At 52.0% G+C, this 23,953-nt stretch overlaps 1 protein-coding gene across 1 annotated transcript in view; it reads left to right on the top strand.

Moving 5' to 3' along the window:
• Positions 1-3,997: 3,997 nt before the first annotated feature.
• Positions 3,998-23,953, top strand: part of MAP6 (microtubule associated protein 6) — a 48,446-nt gene continuing 28,490 nt past the window's right edge. Inside the window, exon 1 of the mRNA XM_075112463.1 lies at positions 3,998-4,774. Coding sequence (XP_074968564.1) covers positions 4,065-4,774 — 710 coding nt within the window. The 5' untranslated portion in view covers positions 3,998-4,064. The remainder of the gene's footprint in view (positions 4,775-23,953) is intronic.

Below are 23,953 nucleotides of genomic sequence, written 5' to 3'. Positions count from 1 at the left end.
GGGAGATACGGAGGAGTTTCCTAAATCTTTAATTGTAATCACCCCGTTTAATTGCACTGGATGGAAGAGCAGGGACGATATCCTTGTGGACGAAGCAATGCCTGTGTATAGACACCCCTAGATGGAGTTTGTTTGTTTTTTTCCCAAAGGCAGCGCTTTCATTCAGCCATCCCTACCTGCGAGGGCTCCAATCCCAGCCGCAAAACGGGTTTCCACAATTTACCTACAGGTAAGAAGGAAACGAAGCAATTCAAGGCAAAGACAAGCCAAAAAAAACCCCCCAAACCCAATCCTCAGGGCTCAAGAGTGAAGAAGGGGATGCAAAGCATTGGATTAAAGAAACAATGCCAGCAGGAGCAATCCCGCTTTCCACTGCGCTCCCGGCAGCTGCGGTCGCTGCCTGGTGGGAACCGGTGTTTCTCGTTGTAATTCGGGGTTTGAGCGCGGGGATTTTGGGATCGCTGGGTTTGTTGGAGTTATGTTCCCTGGGGGGAAGGTGCTGGCGGGGGGCAGCCACTGATAAAGACCCGATAGCTTCAAGTCTGGGGTCTTCTTCCTGTGGTTAGACCAGAAGGTGGGTGTAATTAGGCTGAAAATGGACTTTATTGGGTGCAGGAATACAGAAAGGGAATAAAGAGAGGGGTGGAGGCAGAGAGGGAGGGATGGAGGGATGGAGGTCAGAGGGGAGAAGGTGGAGGCAAGGCTGGAAAGGAGGGTGGGGAACAGAGCACCGGGTGGGATTTGGGGTGCGAATCCCCCCCCTGGGCCCGAGCATTAGGAGGCAGCCGTCGGCCGGCCTTGCAGCGAAAGTGGGTCGGGGGTTTGGTTTGCTTTTGCAGCTGCAAGCCTGCAACGGGCCATGCAAAAACCCGGCCAAAATAAACCCACGAAGTGTGTGTAAGTGCACGGCCGTGCGTGCCTTTGGCTTCGTCCGAAAAGATGCGCGTGTGCGTTTGTGCGTGCACGGGGGAATGGGTGGGGTGCACACATGTCCGCGTGTACACGTGTGCTTCCACATCGGTATGTCTGCGCGTGTAGCTGTGCATCTGTGCACACAAGTGTGTATGTGCACATATATGTGCGTGCAAACACCCGCATGCACGTGTGTACGTGCGTAATGTATGTGTGCACATGCGTGCAGGCATATGCATGTGCAAGTATCGGTGCATATGTGTCTACCTATGTGCAACTATGCATATGCGTGTGTCTGAGGGCACATCTGCATGCAGGCATGCGTGTGCACGCGTGCCTGCATGTGCAAGGATGTGCCTGTGCCTGCACACGTGTGTCTGTGCAGGTATGGGCGCATTGCACACGTGTGTGTGCTGGTGAACGTGTGCCAGCATGCCTGCGCATGCTCCTGTTTGCATGTGTGCATGCATGGGCGTGCAAACACGTACGCGCGTGTGTGCGAGGGTCTCGCATGCATACGTTTGCTTATTAATTGCTGCACGGAAGAAACATGCAAAGGAAAATCGAGTTAGAATCGAGTTGGGGTGATTCACGGCAGAGGCTGGGGGTGCAAAAGGGTGAGGAGAGCCCCCCCGTTGAGTCACGAGGCTCCGAGTGGCCCCCCGTGCTTTCTAAACTCCTTCGGAGCCTCCTTGGGCACGTGCATGTCTTCTGCGTGCGTGCACACGTGTGTGTCTGTTCATATGCAGATGTGCAGCACGCGTGTGCTTGCATACGCGTGTTCGTGTGCATGTGTGATTGGACATACGTGTGTGCAGGTGTGTGCACAGGCGTGTGGGCATGCAGATTGTGCGTATGCGTGTGCATATATGCGTGTGCATGTGACTGCGCATGCATGGGTGCACATGCATGTGTGTGTGCAAGCGTGAGCGCCGCTCTGTGCATGCATGTGTGTTTGTGGAGAGCCACATCCAGCTGTGTGTGCTCACGTGTGTGCGTGTGTTCATATTTACATCTGTGTGCATGCCTGCCTACATGCGTCTGTGTGCACGTGTGTGTGTCTGTGTGTATGCATGTGTCTAGGTGCATTTTTACGGTTGCCCATGTGCGTGCATTTGTGCGTGTGTGTCTAGGTGTGAGTGCACACGCACGTTTGCGTGCGCACATATGTGTGTGCATACCTGTGTGCAGGTGAGTGTGCAAGTGTGAGTGTGCACATGCATGTACACTTGAGCGCACGCATGTGTGAATGTATCTGCGTGCAATTGTGTTGCGTGCACGTGTGGTGTGTGTACCTGCGTGACGGCACATGTGTGTGCATGTGCACATGCATGTGTGCAGGTGTGTGCACGCAGCTGTGTCTTGCATGTGCGTTTGCATTTTTGTGTATGCATGTGTGCGTGCAGGTGTGTGTGCACACAGGCGTGTGAACTCACATGTGCACATATGTGCGTGTATGTGTGTCTGTTCACATGTCTTTGCATGTGTATGGTGTACATATGCGCAGGTATGTGTGCGACCATGTACATGCGTGTATGTGGATGTATATGTGCGCATGCTTGTGTGCATAGCCATGTGCAGGTGTGTGTGCATGTATATGTGTGTGGACACGTGTGTTTGCGTGTGCTGGCATGCATTTGTGTGCATGTGTCTACATCTGCATGCATGCATCTGTGCATGCGTGCACATATCTGTGTGCATGTCGGGGCATGCATGCGATTGCACACATGTGTGCATATCTGCATGTGGGCGCATGTGTGGGGCTGCACATGCATGTCCATGCACACATGGGTGTGCCTTGCACCTGTGTGCACAGGTGTGTCTGTGCATGTGTGTGCATCCACGCAGGGGCATGCCTTGCACATGTGTGTGCGTGTGTGCGCATGCACAAATGGGTGTGCCTTGCAGGTGTCTGAGTGTGCATGCGTGTGCATACACACATGGGTGTATGTAGTGCTTTGCATGTGTGTGCACTTGTGTGACTGCAACACGCACGCATGGGAACAGCTTTGCACATGTGTGCGCAGGCATGGGGCTGCACATGCGTGTTCATGCACACATGAGCATGCTTTGCACACATGTGTGACTCTACATGGACTCATGGGTGTGCCTTGCCCGTGTGTGTGCAGGTGCGTGACTGTGCATGCGTGTGCGTGCATGCATTGGCATGCCTCGCAGGTGTGTGCATAGGCCTGGGACTGTGCATGCATGCGCATACACCCATGGGCGTGCTTTGCATGTGTGTGCACGTGCGTGACTGCACATGCACGCATGGGCTTGCCTTGCACATGTGTGCGCAGGCATGTGACTGTGCATGCATGTGCATGCAGAAACTGGCATGCCTTGCACACGTGTGTACTGGCATGGGGCTGTGCATGAACGCATGGGGGTGCCTTGCACATGTGTGTGCAGGTGTGTGAATGTGCATGCGTGTGAATACATGCATGGGCGTGCCTTGCACATGTGTGTGCAGCTGCTCATGTGTGTGCACGCATGAATGGGCATGCTTTGCACGTGTGTGCGCAGGTGTGGCGCTGCTCGTGTGTGCATGCACACACGTGTGTCCCTTGCACATATGTGCACAGATGTGGAGCCATGCATGCACAGATGGGCGTGCTTTGCACCTGTGTGCGCAGGTGTAACTGCACATGCATGCGTGGCTGTACTTTGCATACGTGCGTACAGGCGTGTGACTGTGCACGCGTGTGCACACAGAGATTGGCGTGCCTTGCACGCATGTGTGCGGGCGTGGGGCTGTGCATCCACGCGTGGGCGTGCTTTCCATGCCTGTGCACACTCGTGTGCCTGCACATACAGGCATGGCTGTGCCTTGCACGTGTGTCCGCAGGCACGGGGCTGCACACGCGTGTCCATGCACACGTGGGCGTGCTTTGCACACGCACGCATGGGTGTGCCTTACACGCGCGCGCGCCTGATTCTGCACAAGCGCATGCAGTCGCGTGCTCACACGCGTGTGCCCGCTCCACCCCCCACCTCCCCGTGCCAGGCAAGCCCCTCCCCTTCCCCGAGACCCCGCCCTCCCCGCGCTGGGCGTGTCGGGGCGTGTCTCCGCGAGGCTCCGCCCCCTGCGTGCGGGCGCGGGAGCGGGCGCGCTCGTTGCGCGGGGTGCGCTGCTTTTGCGCGGGGCCGCCATGGCGTGGCCCTGCATCACCCGCGCTTGCTGCATCGCCCGGTTCTGGAACCAGCTGGATAAGGCGGACATCGCCGTCCCTTTGGTTTTCACCAAATACTCGGAGGCCACCGAGCAGCCCGCCGCCCCCGCGCCCCCCCCGCGCCCCGCCGCCCCCATCGACACCCAGCCCGGTGCCGAGGCGGGGGGGGACCCCGTTCCCGGCCCGGCCCGGCCCGGCGCGGCCCCCCACGCCTCCCCCCCGGCCGATTCCGTGATGCGACACGACTACAAGCCCTGGAAGGTGCAACGACCGGAGCCCAGCTGCAAACCCAAAAGCGAGTACCAGCCCTCGGACACGCCCTTTGAGAAGGAGACGCAGTACCAGAAGGATTTCCGTGCCTGGCCCATCCCCAAGCGGGGCGACCACCCCTGGATCCCCAAACCGGGACCTTCCCCCGTCCTCGCCCTCGATCGCGGGTCCCCGGAGAAACCGGCTCAGGAGAAGCGGCGGAAGGTGCTCCCCAGCTCCGAGAAGAAAGAGGAAGACCCCGAGGGGGAGGATGAGCATCCCAAAGCGGTGCGAGCCGGGGATGGGAGAGACAAGGGGAGGAAGAAGGCGGACGAGGCGGGCGGGCAGCCCCCGGACGCGGGCAGGGGTCGGGCGGCCGCCGATGCTCTCAACAGGCAGATCAAGGAGGAGGTGGCGGCGGGGGTCAGCTCGTCCTACAGGTAAGACCCCCCCCAGGCCGACCCCCAACTCGCCGGCTCCTCGCCAGCCCATCCCCGGTGCCCCCCAGCCCATCCCCGGTCCTGTCCCCGTCCCCCCCAGCCCTTCCCCGGTCCCGTTCCCCCCCTCCCAGCCCATCCCCGGTCCTGTCCCCGTCCCCCCCGGCCCTTCCCCGGTCCCGTTCCCCCCCTCCCAGCCCGTTCCTGATCCCCGCCCGCCATCCCCGAGGGGGATATCCCACCCTGAAAGTCCGGCGAACGCACTTCTGAAACATTTTAGGGGGGAATCCTTTAAAATTCCCCACCTCTCCGGGTGCTGATGGTGCGTGGGTGAGTGCTCTGCAGGTAGTGAATCCACGGGTCCTTTTTCCCGGGTGGGTTTGGAGCAGGTCCGGGTGTCCCTCATCCCGCCCCACTTTGCAGCCCAAAATTCAGAGACACCCGCCACCGGCTTGGCTTTCACCAGGGGGAGGTTTGGGCGCTTCCCTGGGATGTGCGAATCGCCGCTGGTCCTTTCCAAGCGCATCCCTGGCGCCTCAGGAACCCGCCCGCCGTTCAACCAACCCAAAAGGACCAGCATCCCGACCGCATCGCTGCATCCCCGGGGGTCCCACGCACAGTGGGGTACCCCACTCACGGGAGGGTCCCACGTACCATCCCAGGCCGGCAGCATCCCCGAGACAAAGCGTCCCGGGGACGTGGCGGGATGCGGGTGACGTTTGTCCTAGGCCGCTTGGGTGGGGCAGCCTTAGGATGCTGCCATATTTAATGCAGCACGGCGGGGGGGTGCCACATCCCTCTGTCCCCCCCTCCATCAGCCCCCTGCCCCGAGCTAGAAAGGGGTGCCCTTATTTCACTCCAGGAAGAGACCCCCCCCGTTTGGGATTCGGAGCGCAAAACTCCTTGCGGCGAGACGCTGTTGTTATTTCTCTCTGGGGGAAGGGGTTGGATGTGTCGGGAATGCAAAACAAAAGTGATGGGGTGGCTGCCCTCGCGCGTACGTTCGCCAGGAGGGTTTGCCGCGACCCTGTTTTCCAGAGCTTTCCTTGGTGGAGCCGAGGCCGGGGTGGAGGTGGCAGAGAGCGAAGCTGGGGCTTGTTGTGGCAAAAGTGGAATTGCAGCCGGTTTGCTTCTCCCCCTACCCATGTGAATGCCAAGGTGTTTATGCCTTTGCGTGATTGATTTGCTTCCCTAGGGAGATTTAGAGGTGACACCCTGCCATCAAACAGGTAGTAAATTCATGCAGATTAAAACAAAGCTGGGGTTTGACTCCTCTGTCCCACCGGTGCTGTGCGATACGGCAGAGCTGGCAGTCACCTCCTTTCCCGTATCCCTGGGTGGAAAATGGTTCAAGCAGTGAGATTTTGAGTATTTTGGGTTTTTTTTGCCAGAGTTTGGCACCAGCTCTGGCTCCTGCTGCGGAGTGCGAGTGATGCTGCGGGCTCAGGTGTGACGGCGGTGGTCGGCTGAGACATGAGAAAATGGCCAGGGATTTTTGGAGGGAGTGGGGGAAGTGTTTTCCAGAAGTGACACCGTCCTTCCGTCTGCTTTGGCCAGCCGTGATTTTTGACTCAGCTTTTTGTCTGATCATCTTCCAAGGTCTGGGCTTGTGTCAGCCATGGCAGGACTAAAGCAGAAAGCTGTCCTCAAGCTGGAGAGCTGTTGTGTTGTTCTCTTCCGCTGGTGCAAAGCATAATTAGGTTTGTTTATTTGCATATTTAAGTGCAGGTTGCTCACCCTTCCATCACTCCACATACCATCTCACCACCCCTCCTGTCTGCTCCAGCAAATTCCTACGGCCGCTGTTGCAGCAGGGCGAGCTGGGCTGGGTTTCCTCCCCCAGCAAAGGGGTTGGGTCAGCTCAGATGTTGAACCCAAGAAGAACCTGAAGGCTTCGGCCCTCCCTGTGCTGTTCCTTGTCTTTCAGGTCACCCTTACGGCTTCTCTTTCCCCCGGGGTCCTCATCTCATCTCATCTCATCTCCCACTTCCACGTTTTCCTTCCTTGCAGCATATTGCAAGAGAAGTGTTTGCTCTGACGCTCAGCCCTGGAGCATAAGCGCCTCTTCATTAATGCATAAGTGATGTTGTGGCTAATTGTTCTCATTTTCTGTTCAAATTAGGCATCTTTTGAAGTGTTGTTTATTGTTTGGGTTCTTTTTAAAAGCCAAATTCTCCAAATCCCTATTACTATCAAGAGCCTTGCTGTTCACAGGCGTCCCCGCTGGGTGGGTTTCGAACATCTCCAAGGATGGAGACTCCACAGACTATATGAGCAACGTTTTGGGCCACCCAGCAGCAGAATTTATCTTCTAGTGATGTTTTGCCAGCGAGGAGCAAGGATGGCTCACTGGGGCCTTGTCCTCCACGGCCTTTGCTGTGCTTGTGCATGGGTGAAGGCTCCCCAGCAGCAGAGAGCAAGGCAAGATTTTCTTACAGTCCTCTGCTACTGCTGCAAATCAGCGTAATGTGATGCTCCAAGGCTGGGAAACAAGTCCTTGGTGAAACCAAAGAGCTCAATGGTAATGGTTTTTAAATTTGCTCGGTACCCCTGAGTGTTATTTACAGGTGAGGGAACAGAGCATGGGGTAGAGTAAGCAACTAGCCCAAGGTCATCAGGGAAGTCCATGCTAAAGGGAGGAATTCCCTTTTCTAACCTCTTTATACCAAGACAAATGAATATTGCAGAGGCCGTGTGCCTCTGACCTCCTCCCAGGTCTGCCCAGACCTCCAGAGCAGAGGCGATGCGCGGCAGTGATGACCACGGGGGATGGAGGCTACTCCCAGCCCAAGGGATGGGTCATTTGTTTGCATTAGCATTTGGGCCCAGAAGCCTTCAGTGAGGCCAGAGCAGCAACGGCGGGGCTGTGCATGTCTGCAAGAGGCTGCCTGTGCCCAGAAATCCTACAGAATAAATAGGATTTATTTATATTATTTGTCTTTCTCTTGCTCGTCTTTCTCTTGCTCGTCTTTCTCTTGCTCGTCTTTCTCTTGCTCGTCTTTCTCTTGCTCGTCTTTCTCTTGCTCGTCTTTCTCTTGCTCGTCTTTCTCTTGCTCGTCTTTCTCTTGCTCGTCTTTCTCTTGCTCGTCTTTCTCTTGCTCGTCTTTCTCTTGCTCGTCTTTCTCTTGCTCGTCTTTCTCTTGCTCGTCTTTCTCTTGCTCGTCTTTCTCTTGCTCGTCTTTCTCTTGCTCGTCTTTCTCTTGCTCGTCTTTCTCTTGCTCGTCTTTCTCTTGCTCGTCTTTCTCTATATACAGTTATTAAATAATTATTTATATATAGGATTTATTTATGTATTTATGCCCAAATAATCTCCCTTGGCAAACCAAGGGAAACAGTGGGAGGACATGCTCATTCCTAGTGGTTTCCAAAAGTTACATGACTCCCAGGGCAACGTCTGGTTTGAAGCCATCGGGAGCAAGTAGGTTTGAAGGTGATCAAGCCATGCATGATGGCACCTGCTTGCCAGTCACAGAATCCCAGAATGCCAGGCTGGAAGGGACCTCAGGGATCATCTAGTCCAACCTTTCTAGGAAGAGCCCAGTCTAGACAAGATGGCCCAGCTCCCTGTCCAGACGGCTCTTGAAGGTGTCCAACGTGGCCGAGGCAACCCCTTCCCTGGGGAGATTATTCCAGTGGTGACTGTCCTCACTGTGAAAAATCTCCCTCTCGTGTCCAATCGGAATCTCCCCAAGAGCAACTTGTGTCCATCCCCCCTTGTCCTCTCCATGTGACTCCGTGTAAAAAGGGAGTCTCCATCTTCTTTGTAGCTGCCCCTTAAGTCCTGGTACGTGGGGACGAGATCCCCTCTGAGCCTCCTTTTCTCAAGGCAGAACAGACCCAGCTCTCCCAGCCTATCCTCGTACGGCAGCTGCCCAGTCCTTTGATCATCCTGGTGGCCCCTCTCTGGGCCCCTTCCAGCCTGGCCACATCCTGTTTGTACAGCGGGGACCAGAACTGCACACAGCGCTCCAGGTGTGGCCTGACCGGCGCTGAGTAGAGCGGGATGGTGACTTCTTTCTCTCTGCTGGCGATGCCCTTTTTGATGCAGCCCAGCACCCTGTTGGCCTTCTTGGCCACAGCAGCCACTGTTGGCTCATGCTGAGCTTCCTGCCCACGAGGACCCCCAGGTCCCTTCCCACAGAGCTGCTCCCCAGCCAGGTGGGTCCCAGTCTGGATTAGTTTTCCCAGGTGCATGACTGTTCCTCTTTGGCTGTGGGGAAACTGAGGCAGAGGTGCTGAGTGACCTACCTGAGCTGCTACACAGTGCATCAGGGCTGGGGTCAGGGTGCAGCTCCGGGGCATCATTCCCCTGTTTCCTCTTCTTCTGGGGTCGAGGTGCTGGAAGCCACCGCTGTGACCAGGCGTGACACAGGTTCCAGCACTGTGGTGCTTCTTGCCTCAGTTTCCCTCCCCAAAGCACCTGCCGCCCAAGCAGCAGTACAGGGGCAGGGTGCATTGCCCTTCACCCCCCTCTTCTCTGCAGTCCTGCTTCTTGTGGTGGCCTGTGGACCCTGAGGGACCGAGTAAGGACCAGGGCCTCCTTCAGCGGTTAGGAACACCAGGTTTCTGTGGCTGACCTGACTTTTAGGTTGGGATCAGGACCCAGCCTGGGGAGCTTTTCAGCTCCTTGGAAAGCTGTTGCTGCTGGATGGAGCATTTTCTTGCCCAATTCTCTGATGTCCTGTAGGAGGATCTGGTGGCATCATTGAGGGCTTTGTCTGTGTTGGGCACAAAGGTGGCCCCGGTGACCCCAGTACTTGAGTGCTTGGGAGGGGGTTTTGCCCCTGAACTCCTGGAAGGGGTGGGCAGAGCTCTTCTCCCTGCTGGAGAGGGGAGGAGGAGGGGGCTGGGCTTGACCCTGGGGGTCTGGGAGCAGAGAGAGAAGGCAATAAAACGTGCAGACAGTGGCGTTTGCTGGTGGAAATGGAATAATTAGAAGCACATTAGGCAAAGATTCCAGGAGGAATTAATATTTTCCATTTTTGTTTGAAAATGATGGGAAAAATGATAGAATTATGTGTTTCCTGGATTTTTTCCCTTCTTCTTCATTGTCTTGCACTCTCTTCCTTTTGTTACCTTTTTTTCCCTGAAATAAAAAAAGATATAAAAGGGAAAGGGGAAATTTCATCCCCTTTGCAGAGTATCGAAATGAGTAATAAGGCAATGAATTTTCCCCAGAGAAGTCATATTGTGAAACCTAGTTTTCGAGTTCCTCACCGAAAAGAGATCTTTCTTTCACCAAAGCTGTAATTTTTTTGTTTTCCCCCCACCAATTTCCTTTCCTATCAGAGGAAACAAAACAAGAAAGGCTTCAATGGAAAATTTTGGACTGCCTCTAGTATTAATGAATTGCCTGTTGCTAATGTTCTGTCATTCATCTCAAGCCCTGGAGGTACTAAGGATGTGGAGCAGATGAGAATTTGTAGTAGCTATAGAGATGAATGAGTCAGTGCTGGAGACTTGCTGTGTATTTTTCTGAGATATAGAGGAGCTAATTTAGGGAGGGATGTTCATGCAGAAGGGCTGGAGTGAGCTAGGGGAGAGCAGGGAATTCAAACTTCATCATGATGATTGAGTTGAAGATGTCCCTGCTCACTGCAGGGGGGTTGGACTAGATGATCTCTAAAGGTCCCTCCCAACCCAAACCATTCCGTGATTCTGTGATTATAGTTGTGGAAATGTAGGGCTGGAAGGAACTCCTGAGATCATCTGGTCCACATCCCATTTCTGGGGAAGGGGATGATACCGTCTAGATCACACTAGGTTGATCTTATCTAACCTATTCTTGAATATCTCCGGTGGAGGACGTGTCCCATCTTGGTGAGACACTCAGTAACACTGCTCGTGCTGTCAGCTGCGCCAAACGTGGTGCGGAATTTTCCATTGCCTTCTGAAATTTCTGATCAGATCCGTGGGCTGGGTCTGTACTAGTAAATTAAAGAGTTCCAGGACATGGGGTCACGATCATCTATGCTCTTCAGTTATTGAAGCTGTCCCTAGCACTCTCCCCAGGCTCGTTTGGGAGTGGATACAAGCAAAGAACTCTTCCCAGCCATCAGTTTGGGTGCAACCACCTTGTTTTGGGGATTAAAGGGGTCTAATCGTGTGAGCGTGGGCTGTCCCAGACTTCAGTGCCAGAGAACATTCCTGGGCAGATCTACTTCCCAGCGTAATTTCGGCTACAAACTCCCACTTTGGGTGAGAGTGCCATTAGAGTGACCCATGTAGGCAAATGGATCCAATTTCGCTCTCAGCTGGAAGGGAAGGGGCAGGATGTTTTATTTCATCCAGAAATGGCTGTTCAAAGAGACGTTTGGCAGCTTTGGCTAAGGCTGAGCTCTGGCTCAGCAGTTACTTGATACGTACCTTTAGTGGCAGGAGGAGACACGACGTCTGCTCATGCCACAAGGACCAGTCGTATGAGTATGTAATAACCATTCTCATGGAGGAAGCCCTTGTATTTACTAAAGCATGAATAGGATGGAGGTGGGTGCGGCAGACAGGCAGCTGTCCTGCCATGCTCTGGTCTTGATCTCCTCTGGATATAGTCCACCAGTTGGGAAGGGCAGTAGTATCTCCGAGTTGGAGTAATTACCAACATATTCCTTGCAATCACATTAAGGTGGACAATATCCAGCCCCCAAAGCCGACTGGGAGCTGCTCAACAGTGTAGGCATTACTCAATTTTGCTGCTTCAAGTTTGTGTGAGCTAGAGCTGGGCTGCGAGTGCCGTAGGATGGGGTTGAGAGAGAGGAAGAGATGGAGGTGGCACTCAGGTGATGGAGTCAATGCACTTGAGCAATTTTTCCTTTGCTCCTGCTCAGCTGTGTCACCTCAGCAGGCACACAGGACTGGGTGGGACCCTCTGAACCAGTAAGTTACAGAACAACAGGCTGGTGGGGGTTGGAAGGGCCCTCTGGAGCTCATCCAGTCCCACCCCCTGCTGGAGCAGGCACCCCCAGAGCAGGGGCACAGGGCCGCGTCCAGGCGGGGGGTGAATGTCTCCAGGGAAGGGACCCCACAGCCTCTCTGGGCAGCCTGTGCCCCTGCTCTGGCACCCGCACAGCAAAGGGGTTTGTCCTCATGTTCAGGTGGAACTTCCCGTGTTCCAGCTTGTGCCCGTGGCCCCTTGGCCTGGCGTTGGGCACCACTGGAAAGAGCCCGGCCCCATCGCCCTGACACCCACCCTTCAGATATTGATAAGCACTGATGAGACCCCCCTCAGCCTTCTCTTCTCCAGGCTGAACAAGGCCAGGTCTCTCAGCCTTTCCTCCCAAGGGAGATGCTCCAGCCCCTGATCCCCTTGGCAGCTCTGCGCTGGCCTTGCTCCAGCAGTTCCCTGCCCTTCTTGACCTGGGGGGTCCAGAACTGGCCGCAGCCCTGCAGGTGTGGCCTCGCTGGGGCAGAGCAGAGGGGGAGGAGAACCTCCCTCGCCCTGCTGGCCACACTCCTTCTTATGCCCCCTATGTTATTAATTATTTAGTTTATTTAGTCTTTACAGGTAACACCCAAGGCTTTGTCTCAGAAATAGGGAATTTTTAGTTGCACAGTGCCAGCTGGAAGGGTGAGACTAGACCTCAGTCTCTCATGGTTTGCAACCATCATTTCATTTCCAGTCAGAGTCAATGGACAGGTTATAGGTTGCTGTTGTGTTGGCACTGGGTTACTTAGTGCTTTTCTCCTCTCTGGAGGTCACTTCTCAGTGTCTCCAAGTACAGTGTCCATGTTGTTTGGCTCTGGTGCTAGCAAGCCAAAGTTTTTTAGTCTCCTTTTTACTCCCGGTATCAACCATTTCTCTCCAGCTCTCCTAGATGAAATCACTGTTTCCTAAACACAAATGCAGACTGTTGCCCTTTGGAGATGAGGTCCCCATCTTGCTAAGACTCCCATGGCACATTTGTGGGCATCGCAGATGCATTATGAATCCCTCCCCCTTTGATAACCAGGACCTCCACGTTGTTCTCCTCCTTAGGCTATTCCAGCCATGGAGCGCCCATCCTTTAGCGAAAAATCCTGGTGATTAGTACCAAGCCTAGAACTTAGTACTAATGATTTTCATCCTATTTTGAAGACAGTGGTCAAGGTCAATCCTTTTCTTCCTCCATGATATCCCGATCCTCCTTTGTATTGGTGCTGCCTACGATGTTGTGTCATTAGGAGGTCTCATCAGTGTTGTCCTACTTTTTTGTGCCGAAGTCAACCTTAAAAATGTTAAACACTGCTAACCTCCTTCCAGGCTGCAGCTCAGCCTTCCAACACTCATCATTGCCAGTTCCTTGCCCAATTTCCTGTTCTGCTGATGTTCATGTTGACTGGCTTAATTAATAATTTCCCACATGGCCTTGTATCAAAGCTTTACTGAAACCAGATACATTTTCACATTTCTTTTGTCTGCTAAGTCAGTTATTTTATCAAAGGGCATGTCAAACGTCTCTCCTTCTGGTTACTGCCATGTCTGTTTAGACCACCAGCTTCTCTGGGATGCAGGAGCAGATGCTGTAGAGCAGACCCCACTTTCACTTGGCGGCTTCAAGCTTCTGCTGTAACACAAACAACAAATAAAGAGAAGAGGAGAGGGATCGGCTAATTTAGACAGCAGGAATTTCCCTGCCCTCCTTTTGCCCAATAAATCACAAACAGCCATTGTAAATTTGTCTCCTCTCACGTTTAGAGCATGACCTTTGCTTTTCCTGTCTCCTACCGACTGAACAAGCCTTCACTTTCTAAGTACTTCTGCACTCTATCCTGCATCAATCTTGCTTTTCTTTGCTCTTAGCTGAATGTATTCATAGCACTAATCTTCAAATAAACCTTGCTGTGCCGGGGCAGGAGCATGGATGCTCTCCTGCTAGCATGACCGTCAGCACCAACCAGGAGGGGGAAGGCAGTTTTAGGAAAGTTTTATGGGATGGAAGCTTTATTTATCTCAATTTATAATGCAGCATTCCGGATATCCTTCTGATGTCCTCTATATTTCTATATTATGTGTGTGTCTATATATATACACGCACACACATGCACACACACAAACCAAGCTGTTCACCAAGTTGCTGCTTTAACCTCCAGCTCGTCTCTCCTCCCTAAGTCCAACATTGCAGCTGTTATATAGTGAATGCATTTTGCTTTCTATTAATAACTCCTTTTGCCTAAGCGGTGCCTTCACCTGAAAGGACCCCGCAGGACTTTGCAAACACGGTGTGCGTACGGAGGGAGTCCTGCTGCTTTAGGGACCCGGCTGCAAGCTGTGCTGTTGAGACTACAAAGCAGGCTGCTTTGGTGCTGGGGAGGTGGGGAGGCTGCTTTTTTAATATATTTTTTTAAAATTTCATTTTATTTTTTTTATTTTTGGTGGAGCTGTAGTTCAGTTTTGCAAAGGAAGATGCATTTGAGGGACGTTCTCAGGTTGATGGGTGGTTGTCTGAAATGATGTGCTGCTCGTGCCTGGAAAGAGAGGGGCTGGCTCCAGCGCTTAAAATCACTTCAGCCCCTCTAACACAAGCAGAGTTACCTGGGGGTGAGGATATGACCCTCGGGCAACTGTCCCTGACTGTGAGGATGCACAAAAAGACACCTTGAAGAGGGGAATTTAACCGGTGGTTAAAAGGAGAGCAGCTTGTTTCAGACAGCACTTTACACCGCTGTGCAGTGGAGCAGGGAAGCAAATACTCCTGCTTCACAGCCCGCCCGGGGCGTGCGGCTGGGGGTGGTGCTGCGTGGTGCAAAACAAGCAGGTGGTGAGCAGCGTGCCCCGTGCTGGGACGGGCTGGTGTTGGGGTACAGCCTGGGGACCCCGGCACCGCTGTCTGTCTCCACTCAGGGTTTGTCTTCCAGGCTGCAATTCAGGAGCACAAAATAATATCCCTGGCGGGGAATTTTTATTTATCATTTTATTATCGTGGAAGCATCTCCCAGCATGTCCTTGCTGCCGGTAGATTTGTAAAACCTTGCTGTTTTGCTGGTGCGGGCTTGCTTAACACCAGGCTTTGCATTCACCTGGTTTTAACTCTAAAAATACCACCACAGAGCTGTAAAGGAACCATTTCGGCACCGGTTACTCCATCTCCACTGTATGGGCAAGGAAATCCAGGCTGTTGTGAGCTGCAGGCTGGCTCCCAGCAGCCCCGCTTTCATCCGTGGGTCTCCCACTGACTGCAGTCAGCTCCCTCCTGCATGGCGACATCCTCCCCATGTCAATTAGCTCTCGCAATGGTGTTTATCCGCCCAACCTTGCAGGTGCTGCCTTGGAAAGCGGCCAGAGATTTCTCACCGAAGTACTTTGCAAGGTCGCTGGTGCCCTGCTAATGTTGCTTGGCTGCTGCTTTGCTTTTCTTGTTCTTTAAAAGGTATGTGGGGCTGTGCAGGTGCTTTGCTGCTTAGCCAGCTCAGGAAGGGAAGGAAAATGAAGGTGGTGTTTAAAGAAAACAGTGGCCTTATGCAGTGGAGCTATATATTAATTGCAAATAGCAAGGTTATTCTGCTCGTAGAAATCAATAGGGCTGTTCTCAAGAGAGCTGGCGTTGGCGCTGGGGTCTTACCTAAGCCCAAAGCCCAGATCAGATCTCCTTTTTCTCCCCAAAGCCCTGTGGGACCAGCGTGTCCTCTTGCAGGGTCCCTCCTCTCCTGTAGGATGAAAAGCTCATGCACTGGATTTCATGTCTCACATTTCCTTTTCCTTGCTCATCCCAGTCTTGCTTCTCTTGAACAAGTTATGCTTCTTGTGGGACTCCTGTGTGTCAGGGCTAGCTGTCAATTACATGATGCTTATGTGCAATGAATTATTAGGTGACTTAGTTAATGTCTTCCTCCACTGTGTCCTTTTTCTCCTGATTTCTTCCCATTAAATCAGCTACAGAAGGTACCATGGCCACATAGGTAGGAGGGAAGATAGGCAGACAGGTCGTCTCCCAAAGAAGGGGATCCAATCTATTTCTTCCAAAGCAAAGATGAACAGACATCTTAGAAAGCATACGTTTATGGGGAGCTGGACAGTTTGGGTTTTCCAGAAATCCAGTTAGACCAGCTAAAAACTTGGCTTTGGGAAGGTTGGAGCTGGCCAGGCCAGTGGGTTGCAGTAAAGAAACCTCAGTTCTGTGTCTGCGTGCTCGGTGAATGGCAAAGGGAGAGGTTATCCGGACATAGGAGGAGCAAATCCTTCAGGACCAGCCCTGATTGCTGAGCTTCACGCTTCCTCCCACATTTCCCTTTGCCTTTCACCTTGAAGGAGGCTGCGCCTCTGCTCTCGGGCAGGCAGCTCTGCCTGAAAGAAATCAGTGCATCATGCTCAGATGGGCTGGAAACACAGGCAGGGGCACGAGTCCTGGCTTGTCCCATTCCCAGATTTGGGCAGTAATGGGGCTGATGGTTGGTTTATTGGCTGAGACCTTCAAGGAGAAGCTGCAGGTGCACTCAGGGTGCCATTTCGCTGTGAAGTGGGGTCCCTTTCCCTTCTCACATCCACTTTGACTGTGGGAGCTTCATCAGCCCGAGCCCCAGCGGGAGGTTGAAAGGATGCTCGGTGTCTTGCAAAGTCTTCTGCAGCCTGAGCCATGTTTACTACCAGTGCAACAGAGCAAACCCTCTGGAGTTCCTAAAACTAACGGGGGAATTAGATGCAAAGGTCTGATTTTTTTTTCCCCTTTGCTGGGTTTGTGGAGGCCGGCACGTTGGGTTGCAGATCAGGACTTTGATCATGCTTTTTACTCTATTTATTCAGATATAAAATGGATGTGCAGAAGGTCTGAGATGGGCAAGGAAAGGGGAGGTCAGAGGTTGCCCATGCAAGATGCTATGAAGGTATGGAAAGCCCTGGGTTGGGTTTGCATGGGGCTAACGTGCCATGGCTGAGTGACAGCCTCCCGCCGGGTACCCCACGCATCCAGGAGATGAACGCGCCGGTCTCAGCCGAGCGGCAGAGCTTGTCGCGGTGTCGGCCAGTAGCTATGGCAACTCGCGGGGAGGGTTCCCGGAGAGGGATGTGTTGGCAAGCAGCCCGGTGGAGGGAGGACGCAAGGAAAAACCACGTGTTCCCTCTGGGGATGGGTTTTGGCAGCATCATCGTGCAGGGGAGATGCTGTTGCTGAAAGTTGTGTTGCTTTTTCCTTCCATCGGTGGGGTAAAAGCCTCTGGCAGCGCTGCAGCATTGCAGTGGCGTTGGAGCAAAGCTCGGTGCAGGATGCTGTAAGGGGAGGGATAATTTAATTGTGTCTCTGAAATGCCCTCATAGCTCTGTAAAACCCACAAAGGTCTGCTGCGTTGGTTTGGTGTGATTTCTGGGATGACATAGAGCAGGTTATTTCAGGCATCAGCTGGCTGAGCATCTCCAGAAAGCTAGAGCCAGCCTTCAGAGGAGATGCAGAGGTCCAGCTCTTGATCCTGCCACAGAGCATGGATGATTTTTGAAGTTCTCCCCAGCCCCATTTGCCATGATTCCCCTTATTCCTTGTTCCAGTGCTGCTGACTAATACGCATGGAGAGAAAAGAGGTTTATCTTCTATGACCAGTTGCAACCTGTCTCTTCCTGGCCGCTCTGAGAGCTGGAAACCCTCAGAAAACATAGGCGCTTGCTCTGTTGGCTTAGAGGATGGGTTTCAGGTTGGGCTTCTGCTGGTACCTGTAGACACTTCTGAAGCCTTGGTAGCACTTTCGGCCAGCTTTTGCAAAGCCTGGCTCCTGGAGTTAAGTGGTTATGGGAGGCCCTCAGCTTCAGTGTAGACCAAGGGTCTTGCAGGGTGGTGCGATGTGCAAAGCTGGTAGTGAATAACTGGAAGATGTTTCTTTAACCTCAACATGCCGTTGCTGTGAGTTGCAGCCGGGCATCTCTGTCCAGCCCTTTCTATCTCAATGTTTGGTCTTCCAGTGGCTCTTCAGGTGTGTCTGGTGGTCTTGCCATGGTGACATGCACACCATCATCTTTTTTCATTCCCTGTTGGGGAGGAGAGATGCTCCCAGAGGTTAATGCTGGGATCTGGAAACCAGGCTTTTGCCATGTCACGCTGATGTTTGAGACTGAAGTTGGGCAGGAACTCAAAGTAGATGATGTGTAACATTGGAAAGGAGTGAGGACATGGTGCTTTCGTGTGAGACTTTTGACGTGATGCAAAATAGGGGGAAACAGAGGCTTATGTTGTTATTATGGCATGGAAAGGGCAAGGATGTCTGAAGGTGGCATGCTGCTATACAGCCCACTTTCATAGCCTCTTTGCTCCAATGTCAGGAAGAGCTATAATCACTGAAATACGTAGAGGATGTATTTTATATTAAGGTCTCAAAATGCTTGCTGCTGTGCACACTCTGTCCCTCTGCTGCATTGGTAGGTGTGGAGAAATCCCTTGGGGACCTGCAGAGGTGCTGCACGTGTGTTCAAAGCTTCTGCAGGGACAAATGAACACACCTCAGTGTACCATGGGGCAAAAGAAGAGCTGTTGTGCCGCAGCTGCATGGCTTGAAGCATGCCCAGGTGATCATATACTCATGAAATATGATATTGTGGGAAATTAGTATATAATGTTCAGCGTAAGGCCATGTAGAAGAAGATATTTATTTATAAAATATATAAAAAGGTGGTTCTTCCCCTTTCTTTCATAGGCGTCATTCATTTACACTCACCCTGTACTCACAAGTACCGAGATGTCCGTGTTCAGGTGGTCTGGCCAGGATCACTGGTGGGCAGTGCATAGACTAAGGGACATCAGCTTTCAGGTTCTCATTTAACCTCTTGGGTTTTTCTTGGCTGATGACTACAAACTCTTTTTTGGACAGATCTTTTATATCACTTAGAAGTTACCGATCTCAGCATCATACTCAAGAGCCCATTGATAGGACTCTCTGGAGCTCTGTAGATATCTCCCAAGAGCTTGACCCAAATCTCAGTGGAGACAATGAAAAAGAACCCTTATAGTTAAGCAGAAGATGATCTTTGCTCCAAGCTGAATATCGCAGTTTCAGCTAGCAATACTACTTACTCACATAGCTCCTGCATCACAAGGTCACAAGCCGTGTCCCCAGGGCTCAGTGTTGGGGCCAGTCTTGTTTAATATATTTATCAATGATCTGGACAAGGGGATCAAGTGCGCCCTCAGTCAGTTTGCAGATGGCACCAAGTTGGGCGGGAGTGTCGATCTGCTCGAGGGCAGGAAGGCTCTGCAGAGGGACCTGGACAGGCTGGATCCATGGGCCGAGGCCAATTGTGTGGGGTTTAACAAGGCCAAGGGCTGGGTCCTGCCCTTGGGTCACACCAACCCCAGGCATCGCCCCAGGCCTGGGGCAGAGGGGCTGGGAAGTGCCCGGCGGAGAAGGCCCTGGGGGTGCTGGCTGACAGCCGGCTGGGCATGAGCCAGCAGTGCCCGGGTGGCCAAGGAGGCCACCAGCCCCCGGGCTTGTGTCAGCCCTGGTGTGGCCAGCAGGAGCCGGGCAGGGATGGGGCCCCTGTGCTCGGCCCTGGGGAGGCCCCACCTCGAATGCTGGGCTCAGGTTTGGGCCCCTCGGGACAAGAAGGCCCTGGAGGGGCTGGAGCGTGTCCAGAGAAGGGCAGCGGGGCTGGGGCAGGGTCTGGAGCACAAGTGTGCTGGGGGGCGGCTGGGGGAGCTGGGGGGGTTTAGCCTGGAGAAGGGGAGGCTGAGGGGAGCCCTTCTCGCTCTCTGCAGCTGCCTGAGAGGGGCTGGAGTGAGGGGGGGGCTGGTCTCTGCTCCCAAGTCACCAGTGACAGGGCGAGAGGGAACGGCCTCAAGCTGCGTCAGGGGAGGTTTAGGTTGGGTGTGAGGGAAAATGCCTTCCCTGCCAGAGCGGTCAGGCCCTGGCACAGGCTGCCCAGAGAGGTGGGGGAGTCACCGTCCCTGGGGGGGTTCAAACAGTGTTTAGACGTGGCACTTGGGGCCATGGTTTAGGAGGCCTGGGGGTGTTGGGTTGGGGATTGGACGTGATGATCCTAAAGGTATTTTCCAATCTTGATTCTGTGATTGTATGACCCAGCACTTCTGGGTTGGAGAAGAGCAGAGGTCTGCTCAAGCTCACAGCACAGTGGAGGGAAGGAGCTGTTTCATCCCTTCTGTATAGGATGCAACCTTCCTTAAGTATCCCACAGGCAATTTAAATTTACAGCACTACTTTCATCCAGTAGTTGTAACTGATACCTTATTGCAGGTAAGAATATTTTTTTAGGGCAGAAAGGGGCGTTAGAACCATCCCATCCGAGTGCCCGTACAGCGCTGTGTTTCATCCGTGTCATCTTGTGCTGAGTCTTCACTTGTGTTTGCCTATATCATTTTGTGTGCTGGAACTGGCATTCAAAGAGATCTTGACTTATTGGAGAAATAGCCTGAAATAAATAAGAAGCAGTTCAGGAGAGGTGAGGGCAGGGTACGACATAGAGGTAGGAATCGTCAGCAGTACCAGTGGAGACGGGAAGAGTAGTGCAGGAGCAATTCTGCAGTGAATCACAGATCACATGTCAGTAATGTTATTTCATTTAAAAAAGGAACAAAACCACTAAAAAAATACTTTTGACAATGCGTGTAGAGGAATTTGATGTGTAAGATGTGATATCCTTCCGCATTCGTAATGCCTCAGGTAGACTCTCTTATTCAAGTTTTGGCTTTATACTTCAGCGTAGAGCTGGACCATTAGGGAGGTCAGGAGTGCAGAAGGCATGGTCATCGCAGAAAGCTGCAAAATATTGCATGGTTTTGGATTGAGAAGAGAGAGCCACAGACAAATGGATAATTGTCTTTGCATATATGAAATATAACAGTCCATTGGGATGCTCAAAGCCGCTGTGGTCATAGTCAAGAGGAGCAAGACTTGGATGTTGAAAATTAGAAATGTACTAAGTGCTTTGCTGGAGCAAGTCCGAGGGATATTGTGCATCTCCGGAGATGCCAGCAGGATATCTCCACAGTCCCTCTCTTTGAAACTAGAAAAAAAATAAGTCATTACCATTCATTCCCTGCATTGATTTTCTGTCTGCAGTGACCTTGGTGCTGCTTGCTTTTCTTTATGCTCCCCAGGGCACAGGTTGGATCAAGCAATTATAGTTTTAATAAAAGATGCCTGGCTGTATGTGGGATGACATTTGATTCGTATTATCTTGATGGCTTCTGCTGATGCTCAATCATTACCCCGCTACCCTCTCCTCCCTGCTATGCTTCTGGTCCTTTATCCTGTGTTGGGGTCCGACTGTCGGAGTCTTATCCCATGTTGGACCTTGCGTGTCTTTGCAACCAAAACCAAATACCTGTTAGGGGACTCAAAGCCTGCTAACGAGTGCATAGCTGGTGATTTAAGTCAAAAGCATCATCGCTTGACAGCAGGGGTTAATTTGGGACCGCTGTCCCTGCCCTGCCTGGCTGAAGACCACCACATGGGGAGAACCTGCATGGACACAAGAGCAGGGGCCATGCAGATATTGTGGAGATCGATAGAAAAAGCCTTATCATTCGGGGCGGGATCAAATTTGATCCAACAGAGCAGAGTTGAGCATCGAGCACAGCCAAGAATCGCCCCTTTTAACTGCTTTAGCTTTGCTCTCAGCAGAGAAAAAACAACGTGAGAGCTTCAAGGCAAACATTTTGCCCACCCTCCTTCGGGTTGATTTTCCTCTTGGCTGGAATGCTAGTTATTTTTTGTAGTGCAATATTTAATTATTACTTAATATAAACATTTTATGAACTGTTACAAGGGGTGAATTATTAATGGGAGGGGAAGGAATGCTTTTTCTGAGCCTTTCTGCTCTGTCGGCTGCAATAAATATCAATCTAAGTGTGTTTAAAACATGCTCTGCCTGGGAGACAAGAACAGCACCTTCTTCTCTCGACTCCCAATTAAGTACCTGCTTAATACATTTGTCCCTAGCATGTTTTATTTCTCGATGAAGCTTGGAACAGCTCCAAAAGAAAGAAGTATTTGCGGATCATCTCATTTCCAAACGCGTTATCATTTACCCAGTGGATACAAATGGCTCAGAGAGGCTGTAAACATTTGCTGCACACACAAAAGTGCTTAGTAATAACAAATCCTCCTTCCAGTTTTTTTTGCAGAAGAGTTAGAAAACTTGTGCTTTTCATTTTTATTCCCCCAAATCTATTGCTTATTTATTTTTTTCTGTGCTTTAGGAAAGGGATTGCGGTGCATTTTGTGCGCTGGCAGCTGGGTTTGGGTTTTGGCAGGTAGGTCTGTGATTGCAGATCCTTGCAGAGAGCGTGCAGTGGCAGGAGTGTTTTCGTATTCAGTCCTACATTAACAATGTCATTTTTGGGAAAGCAGCTTTCCATGATCCAAATGGATTTTTAGGGTTATTTTAGCCAAGTGGACACACACCTGGGAGGCTTTTGGAGCTGCACAGCCACAATTCGATGGCACTGTCCTCTGGACCGGATAACTCTGGAAACAGGAGCGTCGGTGCAGCACTGTGTCAAAGCAAGTTGCCCATTTGCAACCTCCTCCAAATGCTCTAGGCTGGGTCTGGAGGTGCGAAAAGACCCCAGGATGTCAGAGCCCTGGATGGTAACATTCCATCGACTTCCAAAACCACGTTGATGCAAGATGCTTCCGAAAATTGGAATGCTCTCTGAGTCTCCCAGGTTTCTGGGGTTTTGTCTCAGCCCGTGCAGCTCTTTGGGCTTTGTTTTCTGCACGCAGCATGTCTAAATCCCCTTTGCTGACACAGGCAGCTGTGCACATGCCCTGGGATTTTCTTTCATCTCTTGGTTTTAGCTCCCCAGCGCGTGTTACACACAGGCTCCTTGCATCTGGAAACAGAAAGCCACATCTCGGCTTCACTTTTTCCTCCGAAGGGAGTAAATCCTACACTTTACATGCTGCTTATTGCCGAGTACCATGCCTCTCGTTTCTAGACACTCTGATTTCAAGGCTCCTTTCAGCTTCACATCTCTCCTTTGGAGCAGAGCACCAGCCTTGGTAGCACAGGGCCATCACCGCACGCCTGTGAATGGTGTATTTCCCCGATTGTTTCAGTGTGCTCAGAGCGATGCTGTCGATGAAGCCCAGAGAGGGGCCTCTGAATGTGAACACTGTTGATGTAAAGGCACAACCCATTTTGTGCTTCGCTTTCAGGGCTTTCCACTCCCTGCAAACACTGGAGAAGCCCTTAAAAACAGCCAGTTAATTATAAAATAACCTCCTTCCAGAACCTACTTTCTCACCATTTCCCATTTAAGCTTTCCAACAGTCCTTATCCTCTTTTATTTCACGACAGCTTTCGTGCGGACAGCGTGGTACCAGCGGTGACCTGTAATTGCTTCGTTCACTCACATTAGTCCTTTTTTTTTTCCTAATTACGAGGAGATTTCACAATACAACCATCTGCTCCAGCGCCTGGTGCTGTCTCTTTCCCAACCCCTCCCCAAGACAGCTTTGATGGTCCCAGTATTTATCGATTCGGTACCACGGGGCTAATCCAGTTGCTGCAGAGCTGGAGTCATCAGGTCTTCCCCATTACATCATTACTGATGCACAAATGATGCTGATGGTTTCCCAAGCTTGCAGAGGGGGGAGTGGGGAAGCAGAGGGTGGTTTTCTACACGCATTTTCTCATTTCCTACAATTCATCTACTTTTGTGCCTCCTGCAGGCAGGGATAGCTTCTAAGGAAAGGTGGGTGACTGGAAGTGGCATGGACTTGAGTATTACACTGTTAAAAGTGATACGCTTTAATGGCCCTAATTCTGCTCCCTGTTACACCCGTGCAGCCCCAGTGACTTGTGGTGTGTTTTATGGTTTCCTAAAAAAATGCATAGGCATATCAAGCTTTGTCCTCTTCTCCTCCCAAAGAAGCTACCTCCCAGCGCTCCCACGCTGCCCATCTGCTCAGCCCAGTTTAGTCTTTCCATGATGGTTTAAAAGCAACCGTCCCCACAATACCCAGGGCAATTTCAGTGTAATTTCCCCATGTTTCCTCCCCAGTAATTCTACATATGTCGTGCAAACGCTGGAGCAGGAGCTCTGCACCTTACCGCCCACAGCACAAATCAGATTTACATCTAGATTTTGCAGCCCTTGAAATACAACAGTATTAAGGGTAAAGATGGGGAGGGGGAATCCAACTCAGCCTTTCATTGCTTTCCTTAGCTCAATAATCCTTTATCTTAAGATCCTTGCTCAAGCCTCAGCTTTCTTCTTTCATCTACTTAGTTCACACCCAGCTCTGTTATGGTTCTTCCAGTTAAAAAGA

Source organism: Phalacrocorax aristotelis, chromosome 1, assembly GCF_949628215.1.
Source record: "Phalacrocorax aristotelis chromosome 1, bGulAri2.1, whole genome shotgun sequence".
In the NCBI taxonomy this organism is placed as follows: domain Eukaryota; kingdom Metazoa; phylum Chordata; class Aves; order Suliformes; family Phalacrocoracidae; genus Phalacrocorax; species Phalacrocorax aristotelis.
This window is presented reverse-complemented; position numbering and strand designations above follow the sequence as displayed.